The sequence below is a fragment of the Cygnus atratus genome, chromosome 4 (genome assembly GCF_013377495.2).
Source record: "Cygnus atratus isolate AKBS03 ecotype Queensland, Australia chromosome 4, CAtr_DNAZoo_HiC_assembly, whole genome shotgun sequence".
Lineage (NCBI taxonomy): Eukaryota > Metazoa > Chordata > Aves > Anseriformes > Anatidae > Cygnus > Cygnus atratus.
In genome coordinates, this window is record NC_066365.1 from 33,296,739 (window position 1) to 33,317,146 (window position 20,408).

General features: G+C 34.4%; 1 protein-coding gene across 1 annotated transcript in view; it reads left to right on the top strand.

The window, feature by feature from the left end:
* The window catches only part of LRBA (LPS responsive beige-like anchor protein), a 395,790-nt gene that overhangs the window by 48,440 nt on the left and 326,942 nt on the right, over positions 1-20,408 (top strand). Inside the window, exons 14-22 of the mRNA XM_050710360.1 lie at positions 1,992-2,160; positions 3,471-3,550; positions 4,987-5,049; positions 6,791-6,888; positions 11,499-11,591; positions 12,960-13,068; positions 13,419-13,500; positions 15,246-15,369; positions 15,618-15,810. Coding sequence (XP_050566317.1) covers positions 1,992-2,160; positions 3,471-3,550; positions 4,987-5,049; positions 6,791-6,888; positions 11,499-11,591; positions 12,960-13,068; positions 13,419-13,500; positions 15,246-15,369; positions 15,618-15,810 — 1,011 coding nt within the window. The remainder of the gene's footprint in view (positions 1-1,991; positions 2,161-3,470; positions 3,551-4,986; positions 5,050-6,790; positions 6,889-11,498; positions 11,592-12,959; positions 13,069-13,418; positions 13,501-15,245; positions 15,370-15,617; positions 15,811-20,408) is intronic.

Here is a 20,408-nt window from a genome sequence, read left to right on the forward strand (position 1 = left end):
TACCAGACTTTTTTCTTGATCCCCTCCATGAGAGTTTGTTACTCATTTCAAAAACTGAGACAGCACTAACAATGTTACTGTTGAAGTTACGGTAAAACATTTGTTTGCTACAGCTAACGTAAATTAATAAAGAATTACCTAAGTCGTTATTTCTCAGCAATAAAGAAATAAATTTATTATAGGCTTAAATGCTTATGTATGCCCCTTCCCATAATAAAAGGATACTTCCTGTCTGAAGTCAGTACTTCTGACAAATGTTGGAATCTTTCTAGTTACAAGTAGCATTGACCGAAGGAAATGAAAAAAATATATTGAACAAAAAATCTTTGACATTTTTTCTTGACTTTGTCTGATTAGCAAAGTTTTGTTACTCTCAACATTTACCTTCTGTCATTTTTTTTCCACATAACATCATGCAAGGAGAAAACGCTTGTCCACAGAATGGCAGCCTTGTTGACCATTAAGTTGATGTTGAACCCTCTGCTTTTTTATTTTTATTTTTTAGAACATTTGTGGTTTTTTTCAACACTTTCTGGATGTAGTGTATAGACATGGGAATAATTAATGGAAAACCTTGTGTAGGTTGTTGCTTTTTCAGGAAGAAATTATAGGATTACTCATGGCTTGGAATTTACTATAGTTAGTCTTTCTTTTGTTTTAAGATCTTTAAAAGGTGTATTTTGATGTAGTACAGCATTTTCAGTCCATTGTTCTTGGAGAAAACTTAAAGCCCTCATCTTTTTAAGGAATTTTGTTTTGCTTTTTAAACAGATCATTTGAAAGTTTTATGTTAATTCTTTGTCAAACTTCAAAAAACAAGAAATGTGGTTATGCAAAACAGTCATTCATTTCAGGTTCTGAACTGATATCAAGAATAAACACTGTGGCATAAATATTACAGATAGCTTACAAATGAATTATTTCCTCTCTGAAAATAATTATACTGGACATTTCATTCATCTTTTATGTTGCTCAACAAAATATGGCATTTTATTAATATCTTTAAATGTCTGGTAGCTAAGTATAAGTATTGTTGTTCTAACTGCAGACATATGAAACAATTTGTAAGTTCATCTATGAAGGAGAGTAGAAGTATACATATTTCCTCTCAATATGTGAGCCAGCAACATGCCTGTATGGCCAAGGTGGCCAACAAGATCATGGGCTGCATTAGGCAGAGTGTAGCCAGCAGGTTGAGGGAGGTAGTCTTGCCCCTCTACTCAACGTAGGTATGACATACCTGGGCTACTGCATCCAGTTCTGAGCTCCCCCCAGTATAAGGGAGACATAAACATATTGGAACAGGTCTATCAACAGGCAGAGAAGATTAAGGGACTGGAGCATCTGACACATGAGGAGAGGCAGAGAGAGCTGAGACTGTTCAGCCTGGATAAGAGAAGGCTCAGGCAGGATCATCTTGTCATGTGCAAATACCTAATGGGGGAGGGAAGACAGATCTAGATTCTTTGTGGAGCCCAGTGAAAAGGAGGAGAGGCAATGGGCACAAATTTAAAGACAAGAAATTCAATGTAAATGTAAGAAACAATTTTCTTACTATGAGGATGAACAAACTGGAGTAAGGTGCTCAGAGAGGTTGTGGAGTGTCCATCTTTGAGTATTTTCAAACCCAGCTAGGCACAGTCCTGAGCAGTCTGGTGTAGTTGACCCTATTCTGATCAGCGAGTTTGGATGATCTCCAGAGGTGCCTTCCAACCTCACTTATCAGTGATTGTGTGAATGTTGGGCTTTCATGTTCTTTTAAGTGTGCACCACCTTTAAAAAACAAACAGCAATAAACCCCACAACAATCTATAGTTTTAGAAATAAAATCATTTTTTTCAACAGTTTTTAAGAGCTTTCAGAGTTTTGTGACTATGCTGAGAAAATCTATTACTTTAAGAAATTTTAATATGTGAAATTTAAGAATGCAGTTGCCTGATGTGCTCTAATTTTTCTTTAATGATTTTTAATCTCCTAACTGGGTGTTGTAGGTTCAGCTGATCCTGTATACTTATTTATCTACGGAGTTCATTGGCACTGTTAACATCTATGGTGCAATCCGGAGGGTTGGGACCGTTCTTTTGGTCATGCATACCCTAAAGTATTATTACTGGGTAGTGAATCCTCAGGATCGCAGTGGTATAACTCCCAAAGGCGTAGGTATGTATTAATTTCTACTCTTACAAGCTGATGTTTGTTTTAAGCAGTGCTGTATGCACTGTATAGAGGAGAACTGTAAGTGTTTCAGATACTTTAATGGAATGGGTTTGCTGGAACAGTTCAAGCAGAGTCCATAGGATATTCTTGAAAAAGGTCTTTTTAAGAAACCAATGAAAACATTTGAAACAAATAATATCCTCTGTGACCAAAGACCCACATGAAATAATACTAGATGGAAGTGATTGTAGAAATGGTAGGGTTTTAAAAGGGTAGACTTGCGCCTGGTTGCAAAGAATACTTCGTAGTATTTAGCATCCTGTAAGTAGCAAAGTTAACTTTTTGCCTATTTTTTTCGTGAAAATATGAGTTTACTAAATTAGTTTATGAACTGATGTATTGAATCTAAGGAAAGTATATATGTAGGGTAATCTTATTTAAATTAATGGCTGATTTTCACTAGGCTGGTCTGTATTGAAAATAACTGTTCTTAAACCAAATATTCCTGTGTGCTTATCCTGTATAGGATACATAGGCTTGTATAATCACTTGCATTTGCTACTTGATTTGCTTTTCCCTGATGAATAAGATCATAAAAAATGTAAACCTATGAGCAAATGTAAAAACTACTAGAAATGTACTTGCAACTGTTCATTTGCTTTCGGTATGAAAGCTTTTACTTGGCTTTGACATTTGGTTGCACCTGTTGTTTTAACCCTGCCTCTCCTGGGAACTACTCAGTGTTTGAGTATTTAAAATGCTTTAGTGGAGGTCTGCTCTGCACAGAAATGGCAGAAGCAAGTCCTCTTGACTTGGAGTTAACAAATTAAGTCTTTGGCTTTCAAGGTAATCTTCAGATATGGCATTGCAGGATTGATTTTTATTGTGTGTGTAGCCAATGTGTAATAAAAGCATGTAGCTCTTCCTTTCAGCTTTAGGAGAAGAACTTTTAAAAACAATTTTAAACTGCAAAAATTATCTGGAAATTCTGATAAAGTTCTCATATCAGTCTTTTTCCTTGCATGAAGTTGGTTTGTAGATCCTGCAAACAAACGATCAAATTTTGAAAAGAATGTAGAAGAGTTTAGAAAACCATATTTAATAAAAGTTTACTAGAACCTCAATGGTCAGGGATTTTACTAATAAATAGTAATAGAATGTATTACTATTTTGCACTTTGAAGTGAAAGAAAAATAGCTGTGCCTAGCATTGTGTCCTCTTCACACAGTGAATGCCTTTTATGTTAAAATGTATGCTATGTTATTAACCACTGTTAATTTGCATTCCGTGTACCTACTTTTCTTTCTTTGTAGATGGGCCAAGGCCTACTCAAAAAGAAATTTTATCTTTGCGAGCATTCTTGTTGATGTTCGTTAAACAGCTAGTGATGAAGGTAGGATATCCAAATTTACTTTCATAAGGAAATCCACTTTAATATAGTATTTTTTCTAAGCATGCTGAGTTTTGTAAACAAATAAGTAAATAGAAATACCACATAAGGTGCATCTTTTGTTGTGGCCTTGCCACAGACAGCAGTGCTGGAAAATGCATTTTTCTCCTGTTTAAACTGTTTTAATCAAAAGTAGAGCTGTGTATATCGTTACCTTACAAAAAAGAAAATGCCACGTGCAGCTAAGTGCTTAAAGACTGAAGAGCAGTATTTGACGTTATATGTTGTGGGCCAGTTGGACAGAGGAGGATGAGAGAGATTACCAATAAATTTTACAACCATTTGTTACACAGTAGAGGAATACAGAAATTCAGCAGTTCTGCTGCTTATAGAGTTGTCTTAACCCTCTCCTATTTCAAGTTTTGATTTCTCTCTTCTTCCTTCCCTCCTGTGTGCCATGTCTTCTCTGTGTTTGAATCTAGCTCCCTTTCCTTTCTTCCTCTGTGTTGCTAAGGGACCCTGTGCTGCTATCCAGAGCCCCAGCAACTGGGAGGAGTAACTACTAGAAAAGTTCTGCTCCTGATTCTCATCCTTTTTCGTTAAAGCAGATGTTCTGTGTAAGGGAAAAATTAGTTATCAAACTCTAAAGGACTTTCATTAAGATTTATTTTTATTTTTATATGTCAGAGATTTATAGCTTGGACAGTTTAGGATAGAGTTCCACAAAGACAGTAAAAAGGATGTCCATGATAGAATGCTGATTTTTCTGCAAATTTTCTATTTGTACACAATGGTGCAAAATCTTTTGGGGAATTGTGAGACTTACTTTAAAAAATGAAAGCCCTAGAAAAGAAAAAATCTGCTCTTCCCTGATCCTGTTCTTAGAAACTAATATTTTTGTTTTTATTTTCACCAAAAAACCCTCAAGGCATATTCCTGATGTTAAATCATTTATGGCTTTTAATTCCTGTGAAATTGAAAGCAACTGAAGTTAGGATTCCATAGTGGAAAGTAAGATGCAAAGTTGGCTATCGGCCTAGCTAACAGGTTTATAATTAAACATCCAGGTCTACTTTGAATCCTCTTTGCCACCTTAATTTAATTATTTTACTAATGGAAAGCTCTCAGTTCATATTCTATGTATCAATTAACATACACTGTTATGTTACTCTAGCAATTTCTTGTACTATATTACTATCCAGCCTATTTTTATGCCTGTATTGGAGTTGTCTTAATGCACTTCTTTTAACCTTCAATGGGTCCTTTCTGTGCACATAAAAAGCTATCTTCTATCTATGAAACTATTATAGAACCAAATGAAAGCAAATTTGTCTTGTGAGACTTACATTGTATAACAATAATGGCTTGTAATGATGCTCTTTTGGGAACGATTCTTTTGTACTTGAAAGATGATGGTTAAAACTTGATTATTTTTAAAGGACTATGGAATAAAAGAAGAAGAATTGCAGGCAATCCTCAATTATCTTCTCACTATCCATGAGGTAATTTTTAAATGTTTGTTTTTCTGTGCAATACTTGAGTTTGTGATCACAAAAGTCTCTCTATTTCCATAGAATTACCTTCTTTATGCCACAAGATGGCTCTGTAGAGGAAGTAGCAAATACTAACTATTGTAGTGTGCCAAACTGCCAATATTCTTGCAGTGATTTAAGCACTATGTTCAATGTTAAATTGAAGTTCATTAAGCCAGTAAGTCAAAATGGTTTCCTATGTTGTTCTGAAAACCGATTTGCCAAGCAGAAAAACAGATGGTGAAACTGACTTAAAAAAAAAAAAAAAGACAAAATGTTGTTTTATGCTGCCTAAGTAATATTTTTTGTTTTGTTTTTCAGTCCTTTTTATTTTGCTTCTTAAATAAAGCAATAAAATTGAAAACATGCATTAAAAAATAAAGATGTATGTTAATGGCATCTACAAGAAGCATATAAACTTAATTGGGAGAAAATGTTGGTTACCACTGATACATCTGCATCTTCATATTTTAGCACCAGGAAAAGGCACTTTATGCCAGATGCAACATCAAAGACAAGGGAAATGGGGACATAAATCTAACTGATCTCATCTCTGTAAGGGTGCTTGAAATGGGTAAAATAAGGAATTAATTGAACTTCAAGCAGTACAGATTTTCCTTTTCTTTTCTGTTTACACCTATATTTTTCTTTTATTCTCTGTGCTTGTTACTGGTCCATACGCTTGGCAGTATCATGGTGAAGCAACTTAAGTCATTCTACTTTATATGGAGATGTAAAAAAATAAGACTCTTGGTAACATATAAGAGTAAACCAGAATAGCAAAAGCTTTATGTGGCCTTCAGATGAGAAGGTTATATTTTTAACTTTTAAAATTTGCGTGGTCAAGTCTACAACGCTGAATCCCAAAGAATTAGGTATCTAGATGTATATTCAGAAAAAACACCAACAAAAAAGTAAAATTCAACCTTATCATAGGGCTTATTCATTAGTGATAGTGTATGTGATAAAAGCTAGTAATATCTTTAGGTAAAAACAGTTCTTCAGAGGGATATAAAATTGACTTTCTGATAGGGAAAGAACCAGAATATTTGTTCAAAAGTGCAAAATTCTGACAGCGTTCCTTTTAATACCACGAAGAATGGGAAAAGAAGAAACAGTTGCATTTTGCTACTTCATAGGTTATTTTTAATTATAATTAACTTGGAACAAATTCATAAGCTGTAGTTTAAAGTGCTTTAGACTATTAGTGTGAAAAACTTTACTGAACAGCTTGAATTACCCATTTTAAACATTGCCTGTGGCAAGCTATGGTATTTTTTTTCCTAGGGTGGACATTTATTAGTAGAGATTTTGTGTTAAACACCACCCTGTGTCCCAGAAAATGTGCAGCGTTTATTTCTAGCTCCTGTGCAGTAAAAGAGAGGGAAATGTGCATACAAATGAGTATGTGCATGGAAAGAAATAACATAGTCTAATAGTCCATTCCCTGTCAAAGGCTTACTTCCCAGACACAGATGTGTCATTTTTCACTCTATAAAAGAAAATATTTTTTTCATAATATTTTCTCCTGGTTACGTGCACTTGCCTTCCAGGTCTTATAGCTCTTTTGATCCTGGCCTAATTGTTTTGGTCCTTGGTTTACTATTAACTCTCCAGATAATTTTAAAGTATTTTGTAGTGATACTTTTAACCAAAACAATGCCCTAGCATAGATGCATTTTAATTCAAATTTATAACTTTTATTCAACAGGATGACAATCTAATGGATGTCTTGCAGTTGCTTGTTGCTCTGATGTCAGAGCATCCAAGTTCTATGATCCCTGCTTTTGATCAGAGGAATGGATTACAGTAAGTTGAATTTTGTAAGTGGGAAAGGAAATAGTACTTTGACCATACTGTTGCTTGCTAGAATTCCCATGAAATCTGAAAGGTCCTCATCAGTACATGTGTTGCAGTCTCAGACTCCTCCTCTTGGGAGATTTTTGTGTCCAGGTGTTCTTTTGACAAGAGGTGATGTTGGATTTATCATCAATGAGGCCTTTTTAAAAAATGTTTCCAAGCTGCTGGTCGTGCCTAAACAGGTAGTGATCAATTTGAGTTAGTCTATACATAGAAGTTAAGTCTTCATCTACAAGCATTTAGTCTTTTGCCTCCCATTCTTGCATATGTTTTTGGAATGGGAAAGTTTGACAAAAATGGTTTCAGGTTTCTTCTTATCTTTGTTAGCTTTTTTATTTTTTTTTTAATGTGTAGAGCATTATCAGACTTTTGCAGAAGAAAATCTTTATTTGTTTAAATTGTTGCTCTGTTGTGGACTGTTCACAATCTCTGTTCTCAACAAAATGAAAGATACTACTTAACACTACTGTGATATAAAAGTAGGGAAAGTAGCAAATTCTACTAACAGTAAAAGCATAGGAAAAGATCTGCTAGAAAAAGGCTCTTGGTACTCTGATTTTCTATTGTAGTTCTTAGAGAGTAATCACATTATTGAACTTTTCTGATTTAAAATGAATCTGCCTGGACATGGCAGGAAAAAGATTGGAACAGGCAAGCAAATAGAAGAACAATTCCTAGAAGAGTATGTAGAATAGTAATTCTCTTGCTATGTAAAGGCAGAGTATCATTTCATACGTTTTGTTGCACCTATTGGTTAACCCCCATTTATACATACATTTTTTTCAGTTGCCCTTTCTCAAGAGACAACATTCAGGCATGTTCATAATTGTTTCCTCCCTTTTTAGTGCTAGGCTGTGTTTTTTTTTTAACCGATTTTCTTCAGCTTTGACTTCATTTGTATGGTAATGTATTATGCTATGGGAAACTAATAAAAACTCTAAATAATAAGGTATTTGAATGTCATGTTGGGTCTCCAATGTAATATGTTTGTTTTTATTTAACAACTGGCAGTAGACATTTTCTTTTTTATTAACTAGTATATGGGCAAGTCAGTATGAATAGTGAGTCCACTGTGAGAAATCATTTTGCTCTCCTGTCTCGTTTGTTACATGCCTTCCTCTGGTATTGTCTCCAGTCACTTAATGGGTTGCTTGTATGCTTAGTGATATACCTGCTGTTTGCAATTTTTTAATAGTTAAAAATTTAAAATTAACCAATCTGAATAAATAATTGTACAAAAATATATTTTTAATTTAATTAGGTAACCCTCATACTGTTAAGAAAAGCAGGGAAATGGATTCTGTTCATTGGATGAACAGTGTATAGTTGGCATGCTCAGTGGTTTGGTTCTATAGTTGATGTGCTTGCAGCTTTCTCCAAGATAAATTATTTGTTATAGATTACTTTTTTTAATCACTTTTGGGATTTCATTTAGGTTCTGATATAGAACTAGATTTTATTTGTCTTAGTTGTCTTAGGTGAGGTGTCCTGGATTTATTTATCTTTTCCTGTCTTCAGCTGTGTAAAAGTAAAGTAATATATAACTAGTGGTGAATGCTTACTTACATATAGATAAGGTCTATATATTCTGGATAAGTCCTTTGAACTGTTTATGACTGGCTGAACTAAAATGCAGTGTCGTAACACGGGATATTTTTGGAAAGGCTCTAGAATCACTGAGATCAGATTTTTTTTTTAATAAAGCTATGCAAATTTCATCAAGAATGTACTCAGGAAAACATACATGCAAAGGTCCAGTAAGACACTGTGCCTTCTAATCCAATATAATTGTCATGGAACAGTAGGAAATTATTATATTTTTTTTTTCAGAGATAGCTTAGTAGTCCTTGTTGTTGTAATCAAATCAAATTTGGCAGATTCAAAGATCTGCACAATATCCTGGGCTGTAGCTGCACCAAAACCAGTTCTCATGGTAATGAGTACTGTACTGTCTGAAAAAGAAATGAAAGAAAGTAGATATAACTGATAAATAACTTCAGTTTTAGTCTCATGTTGTTATGGGAGATTTACAAGGATCAAGAAAACATTGCATTCGTTATTTTTCACACTGATAGAAGAAGATCAGTATTAGAACCTTTCACTATCTCAGTAAATGTGTTTTAATAAAAGATTAAGTTTTAATTAGTAAAAAACAACTGTTTTTTATTTATGAACATAATAAGACTTTACTAGCACCTAAACATGGCTGAATACATAGTAAGCATGCACTGCAAATAATTATTTGAAAAGTTAAGGTAAATACTAGTCTGATTTCTTTTTATTCAGGAAGTAGATGATGTACACAATGAGATCTGTGCAGTATTAGAGATTGAATTGGTAATGTCAAATATAGTTAAGGTTTCTGGACTTCCCACTGTAAGATGGCATTTCTAGTTGTTTATTAATTTATCAAACTTTCATCTATTGTGTGGATACTCTCCTTGCTGTGTTGACTAAACTCATTTTCCTTCTTGCAAAAAAATACTTTAGAGCTGTTCAGCTAGCTGAATCTAGTACTTTGTTACAAATGTGTGCCTCACTCTCTTGGGCTGTCTGAAAGCTGCTTAGTGGAGAATCATTAGCAGGTGTAGAGCAGGAGTTTGGTGCTGCAGGGGTGGCAAGAGTCTCTGGTGAGTGGACAATGGTCAGCAGGATGGGGAAGAGAACCATAAGAGCACATCTGAGAAAAATCCGTGGGTTGAGATGAAGACAGTTTAATAAGTGGAGGAAAAGTGGGGCAAAAAGAATGGTGCAAAGGCCACTTCCTGCAAGCAGTTTGATGCCCAGCCAGTCTCTGAGCAATGGCTACCTGGGAAAGATTCCCCCCAGTTTTATTGCTGAGCATAATGTACGTATGTCGTGGAATATCTCTTTGGTCAGTTTGGGTCCACAGTCCCAGCTGAATAAATACTTGCCACTCCCAGCCTACTTCCTTGGGGGGCAGAGAAGGTCTGGTTGCTGTGCAAGCAGTGCTCAGCAACAGTTAAAATGCTGATGTGTTATCAACACTTTTGGTCACAAATTAAAAATGCAGCACTGTACAGGTTGCTCTGAAGAAAACTAACTCTATTCCAGGCAAACCCAGTATAGACACACACTACTGTCTGGAATGTGCTTTCCTGTGAAAACTTCTCCCAGTTGTTAAAGCAGTAAGCTGCTGAAATCTGCTGCTTATGGCTCTTGCAGTAGGAGCTGGAGATGCACTTCTTTGAAAGTAGGGTGGCAGTCGGTTCACTCCAGTCCTTGTGGTGCTGAACTTGAGAAATGAGAACAGATTTGCACAGAAAGATACTGAGTACAGGAGACAAAGGTCAACGTGGCTAATATTGAAAGGACAGATAGGAGGGAAAGAGGTATAGGCTTTGCACACCAAGCGGAAAGGTTTGTTGTTGGTAAAGCACGTATTGCTAGAGGATGTATTTCTTCATCAAAGGTCCCTGGTCAGGCAGTGTTCTGTTGTCAGCAGAGATCTCTGGAGGCACTGGTTAAGTCTTTTAGAATCACCTGTAGCAGCTGGTCCATAGGGAGAACAACTCCTACCAACTAGCTTAAGGTGTGGATGCCTGCAGTAGCAGAATTCTGACAGTGAACTGTTTAGCTTTTTTTGACAATACAGGTAAACTACATTGAAGACTACTTTACTTTTGAAAACTCCTTCTTGTGGTTACTAAATTAAGAACTCTGAAGTTAGGGACTTCGGAAACATGGACTGTTCAGGAATTTTAATTTGCCTACTCCCCGTTTCTACACTAAAAAAATTTTAATATAATTTAACCCACTTTTGATTCAGTGAATAAGGTAAATTTTCTGAGAAGGAATGCTGCTTTAAAAACATAGACATGAGAAGCTCTCTAGTAATCTGGGACAGTTGAATGGGAGAATGATCCTGACAAAACTTTAATGCTGCTTTGGAGAATGGGCTGCCAGGCAGATCACTTCCAACACGTCCGTAGTTGTCACTAATTATTGTTTCTTAACTTTTCTGTGGCTCCAATCTGAGAAACCTGATTTCTAGAAGAGATGAGTATTTGCTAGTATAGCTATGTTCAGCAAGAGCCTCCTTGTATAAAGAGGGTTGTATAAATGAATTCCTTTTCAAGGCACTTAAATATTTTGACTAGAATGCTAGCTTTGTTGTCTGCAAATGTTAGTGGTAGTAAAAAAAAAAAAAAAAAATCTATTCATCACTGTACCTATACAGCCAGGTATATATTAAAACAATTGCTTGTTTCGTTTTCTGGGTAAATATCAGATTAATAAAGCTTTGCATATAAGAGTTGCAGTAGCCTTTTTACAGCTATATGTATGCTTTAGATATTGATATTTGGGAGATGGTTAAATTTGACTATAAAATTTGTAAATCTAATTATAAAATGTGAAATCAGAAACTGTTGTGCAGTTGACAGAAATGCCATGCTTTTTTTCTATTTTTATTCATAGTCATCCTTTTAAAATAGCCTCAGAAAAACTCATTTACATTTTACTGCAGTTAATTTTTCAAGCCAAAAACTGCTGTATATTTCAAATATTTTAGGAAGCCTTGTGTTTTCTCTGCTTAGGGTCGTCTACAAGCTTTTAGCATCAAAAAGTGAAGGCATCAGGGTGCAAGCTCTGAAAGTGATGGGATATTTCTTAAAGCATCTTGCTCCAAAGTAAGTACTGGTTTAAGTCTTTCAAAAAGAAAAAAGTGAAGAAGGGGAAAAAAAAAAGCAATCATCTTATGACACTTATGTACCATATATATGTGATTTTATATGTACACGATTTTATATATTTATATGTACATCTTTGTATTTGAGTGTACACATTTTTTTGTAAATAAAATAAAAAAGCTATGTTGGTGCTTAATAATTAAATATGCTTCACCAAGTAGCAGCTGCTATTCTTCAGTACCCTTCAGTACCCTTCAATTTGTTTGTCATTAATCCGTTTCTGACATGGTGGTATTACTAGTGTCTAGGTATTATCACTTCCTTATCAAGTTCATTTACTTCTTGCATTGTCTGCCTGCTATTAAAAGTGTACTTTTTGCATAATACCAGTGAAATCAGTAGCAAGAATTAGACCGTTGAGATTGAAACCCAGATTGCTTACCAAAAATTAGGTTTAAGATTTCTCAAATAGCTTTTTAAACCTTCTTAATAAAATTGGTTAAAACTGTGCTAATATGAACAAACTTTTTACTTCTTTTTTTTTAATGTGCCTGGTTGCCTGTATGTCTAAGCCATTTTGTGATGTGAATTTAACTAAGACAAAACACTTTATGTGGTTGTCATGGCTCAGAGTCAAAGCAGATAAATATTTATCTTTAATCTGTAACAGAACAGTATTTTGCAAATACATAAAAGTTTTTGCCCTTTTACTAGGTGACTAATGTAGGAATTCTGAATCTTTCTCAGTTGAGTCTGCAGCTTGGTCATTTACCTGTGAAGTTATTTGCAATTCAGTCATGACCTTTGTGTCTATGTTACTAAGGCTATGGACATATGTCAGTGCTATTTGTCCTTACTTTGAATAGTGGAAGTGTTGCACAGATTTCTCAGCTATTTTTTGAGATAAATTTTATCAGCATGTTTTTAAAATTTGTGTATTTTTTTGTGGAAGTCATGAAGTTGTGGAGCTGTGACACAAAGTGTGATATTGACATTCATTAGCTGAGTTAGCTGGGAACTTTGCTAAAATGCTAGATAACTGTTGAGATCGCTGTCCATGGTTAAAATGTATTTTTGAGATAAATGAGGACAAAGATGTCTTTACCTTAATGTTTATCAAGAAAGGTGTGTTCCATCTTTTTGGACCCATGTGTATAAAGAGTTGACCACATTTATGAAAGAAAGATGTCTGTCTTCAGGGAGTGACTAGCACTTTCAGAATTGTTATCTTTGCTCTTTTCCTTACCCCAAAGTGAAAGATTTAAGGTGCCAAAAGAAAAAAATGTTTTCAGTAATTATAGATTTTTGAGGCATATTTTTAAGTTATTTTAATATGTAAGCTTATTTTATCTTTCTGTACTATTTTAGGAGAAAGGCTGAAGTCATGCTTGGACATGGATTGTTCTCTTTGTTGGCTGAAAGGCTGATGCTTCAGACAAGCTTAATCACCATGACCACATACAATGTCCTATTTGAGGTAGTAATATACTGTAGTTAGGATCCAATCTTCCTAATTATTTATAAGACATTGTTAGAAAATTGCTTACATATTTGTGCTGATATGTTCCAGATGACACCAAAACCTTAGTGTGATGCAGCTGAGTGCTGCTTTTTTTCCAAAGCTCACTACTTCAATTTTTTTTTGGCCTCGCTTGTTTATGTTCATTATGAACAATTCTAGATAATGAGTAAGGTGAAAATATATTACTGGATAATAGGTATAACTATGATGAAATAATGATGATGCTGTGTAAAAGATGGATCCAACTATTTTTCAGTAGGCTCTCTTTATGGACATTGATGTGGCATCTTCTTTCTTCTCTCTAGATTCTGACTGAACAGATTTGCACACAAGTGATACATAAACAACATCCTGACCCAGATTCAGCAGTGAAGATACAAAATCCTCGTAAGAATTTATATAAATTTCCAAGTGATACCAGAATAAAAGTTTTCTGAGAGTGCTTATTAATTACTTTCACCAGTCTTAATTCTAATCTGTTATACACAGTTTTTCATAAAAGAGAAGAGATAATGTACATTTAGTTGGAGATATTTAGGAAGCAAGTCTTCAGTCTTTTTGAAAGACATTTTGTGTGTCTAAATGTGTATGGAGTTCATAACTCAGCCCTTTTGGCTGTGCAGTCATGTTATGAAATGGTTTTTCAAGACTTGTGTGCACAGAATAGTTTGATTTAATACATGTTAAGGTTCCAGCACAATTCTGATTGCATTATTTAGTGATGCCAGACTAAATTACCTGAAATATGGAAACAGCCTTCATTTTAAATTACCTTCAGTGCAACAATGCTAGATGGAAAATAGGAGAAATGTATCTGCTCACTGTTTTGCTTAGGTTACTTTATGGAAAAATATCTTGATATGAAACTTTAGATGTCTTTTAAACTAGGAGGAAATACTGATCTCCTTTCTTGAATTCTATGCATTATTAATGTACTCTTTATACAACACAATGAAGTTATGGTAGCTTTGGGAGTTTGTTTTTTTTTCTGGAGATATATAGATTTTTTAGCTTCATAGCTGCTTTGTTATTAAATGTAGGTCACAGTTGTGGGTTTGCTTCATGTGGAAAGTGGGGATGAGAAAGGAAGGCAAAGCAGATAGAGAAGAAAAATCTGGTTGCAGTGTCATATGCTTTACGGTAAATCTGTATGAAGCAGGAGATGTGATGAGATTTGTATACTCTTAGGATTTTTGAAGTTGGCAGTCACTGCTGTGATTAATACAGCTTATTTGCAGTTTAAGGTATGAGAATGGAATTAGGTAGGGACAAGTGACTTCTAGATTACTTTTTTAAGATTGGTGCTGATTTTATCAAATACAAATTTAGAGAAATTGTACAAGAGGAAACTAGCACAGTGATCATGTACAAATTGCATCTTAGTTGATTTACAAAGTGAACTTAATTATTTTAAAGTAACAAGAACAGCGACTGTCCCATTGCTTCAAAAAGATAGCCACAGTTTTGGCTGTTTCCATGGAAAACAGAAAACAGTATATTCCTAGAATATAACAAGAGGTGAAACTTAAAATAAGGAAGGTTTTGTCCCCATTCTTGAACATAATTTTATAACAAAAAATGTCAAGAACTATCACGAGTTGTTCGCATTGTTTGAAAATCCACAGTTAATAAAGGAGAACAAAATTTATGAATTTTTCTCATATGTTGATTTTATACATGATGTATTATGTGAACTTTGTCTTCTTCAAAAAAGGTTCTGACACATTCTGATATTGGCTTGTTTTAAAGTCATTTGTAATTCAGTAACATTTGTGTTCCTTAAACCTGGTAATTCAAAAAAATTCCAAAGTAGTTTAACTCTGCTTCAGTTTTCTTCAGCTGCATAGGCCTGCAAATCCCCCTGAAGGGTGAGCAGGTGAGCAGGTTTGTGAGCTCTCTTAGAAAAAGGGTTTTGTAATAGTTACATCTTCTACTCAAATAGAGATTTGCTTCTTCCCAGTGTATGTGTGTGTGTATGTATATATATATATATATATATATATATATATATATATATATTATGTAGTATTATTTTTCTTGTAGAAATTAGCATACAAACAATATTGGAAGGTGTCCAGTGTTTTAAACTGTGCTTAGTACTAATATTTCGTTTCTCATTAACTGTTTTACAGAGATTTTGAAGGTTATTGCAATCCTGCTACGTAATTCTCCACAGACACCAGAAACTCTGGAGGTTCGGCGAGCATTTCTCTCAGATATGATTAAACTTTTTAATAACAGCAGAGAAAATAGGAGGTAAGATGACTTACTTTATGCCCATATATACAAATATGCAATGTAAGTAACGAGGTATGCTAGTGGATTAGCCTGGTTAAACAGACAGAGCTGTTCAGCAAATTCTATAATACAGTTTTTGATACATAAAATTAGATAATCTTGTATACAGCAGTGGTTTTAAAGATTTTGGATACCGTGCTTGGCTGATTATATATTTCTAAGATGTATTTTAAAATTTGATTAAATAGCATGTGTGTATTTTGCAGGAGTTTGTTGCAGTGCTCTGTCTGGCAGGAGTGGATGCTTTCTCTTTGCTGTTTTAATCCTAAGACTTCTGAGGAACAGAAAATAACTGAGATGGTGTATACCATATTTCGAATTTTGCTCTACCATGCAATCAAATATGAGTGGGGTGGCTGGCGTGTTTGGGTGGATACGCTGTCTATCACACATTCAAAGGTGAGTGTTTGAAATAGTTGGGAAATTTTGTTATGCAATATAATTAATTTTCGAGTCTTAAAGTGCTAGATCATACAATGAGATTGTCTTGAAGTGAAGATCAATATTTAAAAGAAATAAAATACCAGGGTTTGTTTCTGTTACTGGATATAAATGTTTCAAATATTTGACAAATAAGTATTAATTTTGTTGTTTGAACACTTCAAACAAATATGTCTTGTTGTTGCTGAAATAGTTATAGTATTGATTCTTACAGAAAATGGCACAAATATTTTGAAAAATGAGAATCGTTTTAGGAGCATTTTCTGAATGATTTTAGTGCTGGTGTGCGTTTTCAGTAATGGCATGAACACAAGGGGGCGCACCATATCTATTCATAAACAAAAATACCTTTAAGCAACATGAAAAGGCTGTGAAACAAACCAGTAAAAAGCAAAGATATCAAAGTTAAGACAGATGCTTCAGCTGTTAAGCTGTCATGGGATGCAGGGTAAGAACGCAAATCCTTGCAGTATGAGAAAGACTATTAGCCTTTTTTTTTTGTAGTAGTTGCAACTAAAATTCTACCTCAAAAGTGATTAGTGGATCTCCAAGCAAGTAACAGTAATATGAAATGTAACTGCCCTACCTTTTTCTGAACAAAAAAACTGAGGCCAGTGTGAGCCTTGTAATAATTATGGTTTATCAGAAATACTTAGTTAAGATGACTTAAAGTTTAAATTGTATCTTTCTAAATGTCTGCAACTTAACTACGTAAAAAGAGGACATCTGCAAGTCTTTGAATCCTAGTGATCATTTTATGATGTTAAGGAATTGTTAGCATTTCTGAGGGTCCTTGTTTTCTATGAATTATTCCAAAAAAGTCAGTCTTTGTAGACAGTAAGAATACTGTTATTTGGCAGTTCTGTTTATTCTTAATATGTATAGCTTGATTGTGGTTATTTGGCTATGGAGACACAAATGTAGAAATCTGTATAGTAAAAGTGCATAGAATAATATCATTAAACAGGCACTTGGCTAAATGGATTCCAGGTGTGAAGAATACCCTACCAAATTTTAACCCTTTACAGAGATTACATTTTAGTTATTGAAATACCCTTAATCATCCATTTTTTTGTTGGCTCTGCAGTTCTCAAATCTGTTTGTTCTCTTTCCCTCAAGACACAGAGGGTGTGGGTGGAGTATGTTGTTCAATGGCAAGCCGTAGCCAGTGTGAAGATCCCTGATGTACTCTTACAGAAACTGGCATAATTTAAAGCATTTCTGTGCTTGTTTGAAATTGCTGGGAAAATAACCCTGGGGAAAGATGGAGAGGTGAAGGAACACCACCTTTTTACCTCTGTTATACAGGATTTTGGTGTATTGAATTTAAAAATTATCTTCTCCATATTCTGTTAGCTTTAGCTCTATTCTTTGACTTTTTTATGAGTTATAAGATAATTCAAAGTATGAAATCCCATTTAAATGGCTTCTGTATGAAAGTAAGTATATGGATTTTTTGTCAGTATCTTAATTTAGTGACTTAATGTGGCTAATCAATGGTCTAGAGATCATAGACTTAAAAAAAAAAAAAAAAAGGCAACAACAACAAGAAAAAGATTTAAGTGATCCCATGGACAAATATTATGACAAGAGACGTGGTTTTACAAAATACCAAAAATATGAGATACAGGTAATGATACTTATGACCGTTTTTTTGGACAAAGGCTGCGTATGGTTTTTACGCAGTACCATGGCAAGTGAGAATATGATGTGCTCCTTCTTTCATATTCTGTTCCTGGCGTGCCGGTATAGCAAGGTATCCTTGGTGGTAGAATTAAGTTCTTGTATCAGTTTCCCCAAGTCTAACTTGTTGGCATTCTGGTCAACATGTAAGGATTTTTATTTCTTCCAACCTAATTTGGAGGAAGTTGAACAATGGCAAGGTTGGAAGCGTGCGATTTCAGGCAGTGCTAGCAGCAGAGCCATATTGTAATTGAAGGAATTATAATGAATTTGGGGGAGATAATTTTGTTTGGACATTGGTGTCCAATTATCCACCACCAATATTATCCACCTCAAGAAAAACAAAGGAAAATTATTAAACAACAAAAGCAACCAAAAACTAGCTTAATAATAGCAGTATGAATAATACTGCAATGATCAAAGGTTTTAAAATGGGATTTTTTCACCTTTTTATGCATTTACTATTTTAAGGTTTTAAATAAATAATATTTGCATTTTATGCAGCTAGCAGTAAAAAGCTAGGTGATTTTTCATAGCTGTCTTTTAATTACATCAACATAAATCGCGATGAATTCCTAAAAAGCTCTTTGTGGTGAAACCTTACTAATCACTTGAAAATGTCCTTATATATCAATATGTAATGATAATGAATTTTTAATCCGTCTAATTTTATTTATTTCTGATATTCTTGTATCCTGTTATACCAATATTGAGATTCATATAGAATCACAAAAATAGACTCATATGTTACACGGTATAGACATAATTCAGAGGGCAAATTGTTAGATGCTAAGTGCATCTCAGATGTTTTTGATTTCTAGTATGCTTTCAAAGTAATGCGGGAGTTATGGGAAGAAAAATATTTCCTTAACACTGCTAAGAGAATAACCAATTTGTGTTTTTATTATTTCATCTCTAATTGTATTGGGCTACTGCTTATTTTTCCTTTTTACAGCCCTTTGCTTCTTTCTTACCACTAATTTATAACACCATTCTATGATAAAGAACTAGTATATAAAGGAATAGCGTTACAGAATTGGATAGGTTTTGCAGAGCTACACATCAAGATACATGCAGCTGCTATAAAAAGCCAAAGAAACTCAATTGCAATTTTATTGTTCAGTTTGATAGATTTCCTGCCACCTTTGTAGCAGGGAAGCTGTTTGTCACTGTAACCCTCTTCTCCAACAGCTGCACAACGTTTTATAAGCAGCAACGGCTTTTCTAGCATAATTGCACTACGTTGGTTTCCTTGCACGCAGAATTTAAAAGGTGTGTGTAACCTTTTTAAAGCCAGATTTTTTAACATTACTCACGTATTCTGCTATTTCCATATTATATTTCTTACTGGTTTTCAAATATTAACATGTTGCATACAAACGTGCTTAATCTGTGGCTTCTAGATCAATAAAAATGTTAATGAAAAAATTAAAACTCAGGTTTGTTGTAATCAGCTAGCACTGAATTTATGAAAGCTTCTAAGAAGTTGAGTTTTTTAAACATTATGACCATGACAGCTAGGCTGTAGACTTTATTCCTGTATTAGTGTTGCTTGGTGGAAAGAACAAATGGTTTTGTGGTTAATAATAGGAAACAAGTAAAGAATAGTGGACAAGTTGCCTTTTTGACCTTTCAGGTTCCCCAAGTTTTGAAAAAATGTAATGATTTACGCAGTATAATATGCTCCTAAATTATTTCAGGGTTTTAAACTACTGGAAAGAACTAACGTTTGCTTATTTTGGGCTCTTATATATATATTGTATTACTTAAGAAGTTGTTTCATATTATCGTATGATTTGGTTAAAGAGAAACATTTGGGTAAATTCTTAATCTTTTCAGTAGCTCGAAAAATTTTGAGTATGACTCAGAAATTTTAATACGTGCATACTACAATTTTAGTGTCTGTTAAGTGGAAAATATTTTATAATTTTGTTCACTGATCTGAATAGAAAGAAGTATAATCTTAAAACATTACTACATGAAAATACAATGTATTTCTACACAGTTGTTAGTTTTCAGTCCAAGGTATGATTGTAAAAAACATCGCTAAGTGTTAAGTAAATTTGGATGGTTTTAGGTGCCCCACTCTTGTAATGCAAAAGAAAGAAAAGTGTGCATAGGGTTTACCTATGTTGTGTTTGGCTGATTTTCATCACTATGTCAGATGCAGGAAAATGGCAAAAGCAGCAATGATGAGGTGGTGAAGGAATTAATATATGATGGAAATGTTAAAATCAACAACAACCACAAAAAACTTTAATTTGCAGAGAAGGAGACATGGCTCAGTAGTTTCAGAAAGTAACAGTCTATCAGCATCTCTTGAGTTCAAATCCCATTGGCATTCCTGAGCTGTTGAGAATGGTTTTCCCCTGGTTAGGAGAGGGTCTACTACAGTGGTGTGGGCAGGAATGTTTAGCTGTAAGGCATTTTGAAGGCTTCAGATGTTCTTCATCTGAAAAGTGTGTCTGCATTGCCCTGAGGGAGAAGCAGAGGTAGCTAGCCAAGAGGGTTATTGTATTACTGTAGGTTTTTGGAAGCAAAGCTAGGGGAGGTGCAAATTACTTTTAGTAGCACGATTGAAATACTTAAATATGGGGTTCATTCTTATGGTGTAAATAGCTATTCATAAAAATATTGCTTTTTCTAAATATAAATGAATCTCGGGGGAACCACCTGATTTCTGGTGAGCAGAAAAAACTTCACGAGTAGAATGTGCATCCTCCCTTCAAACTGTGATTCTGATGAAGTCCTCCTTTTCTAGGTGTTCCCTTGTTAGAGCTTCTTTTGTAGGTGGCATATGGAAAGGCTTTTCCTGATCAATGCCCTGAGAAGGAAGAGATTTCATTATTCAGCAGGCAGAATAGTTGGAAGGA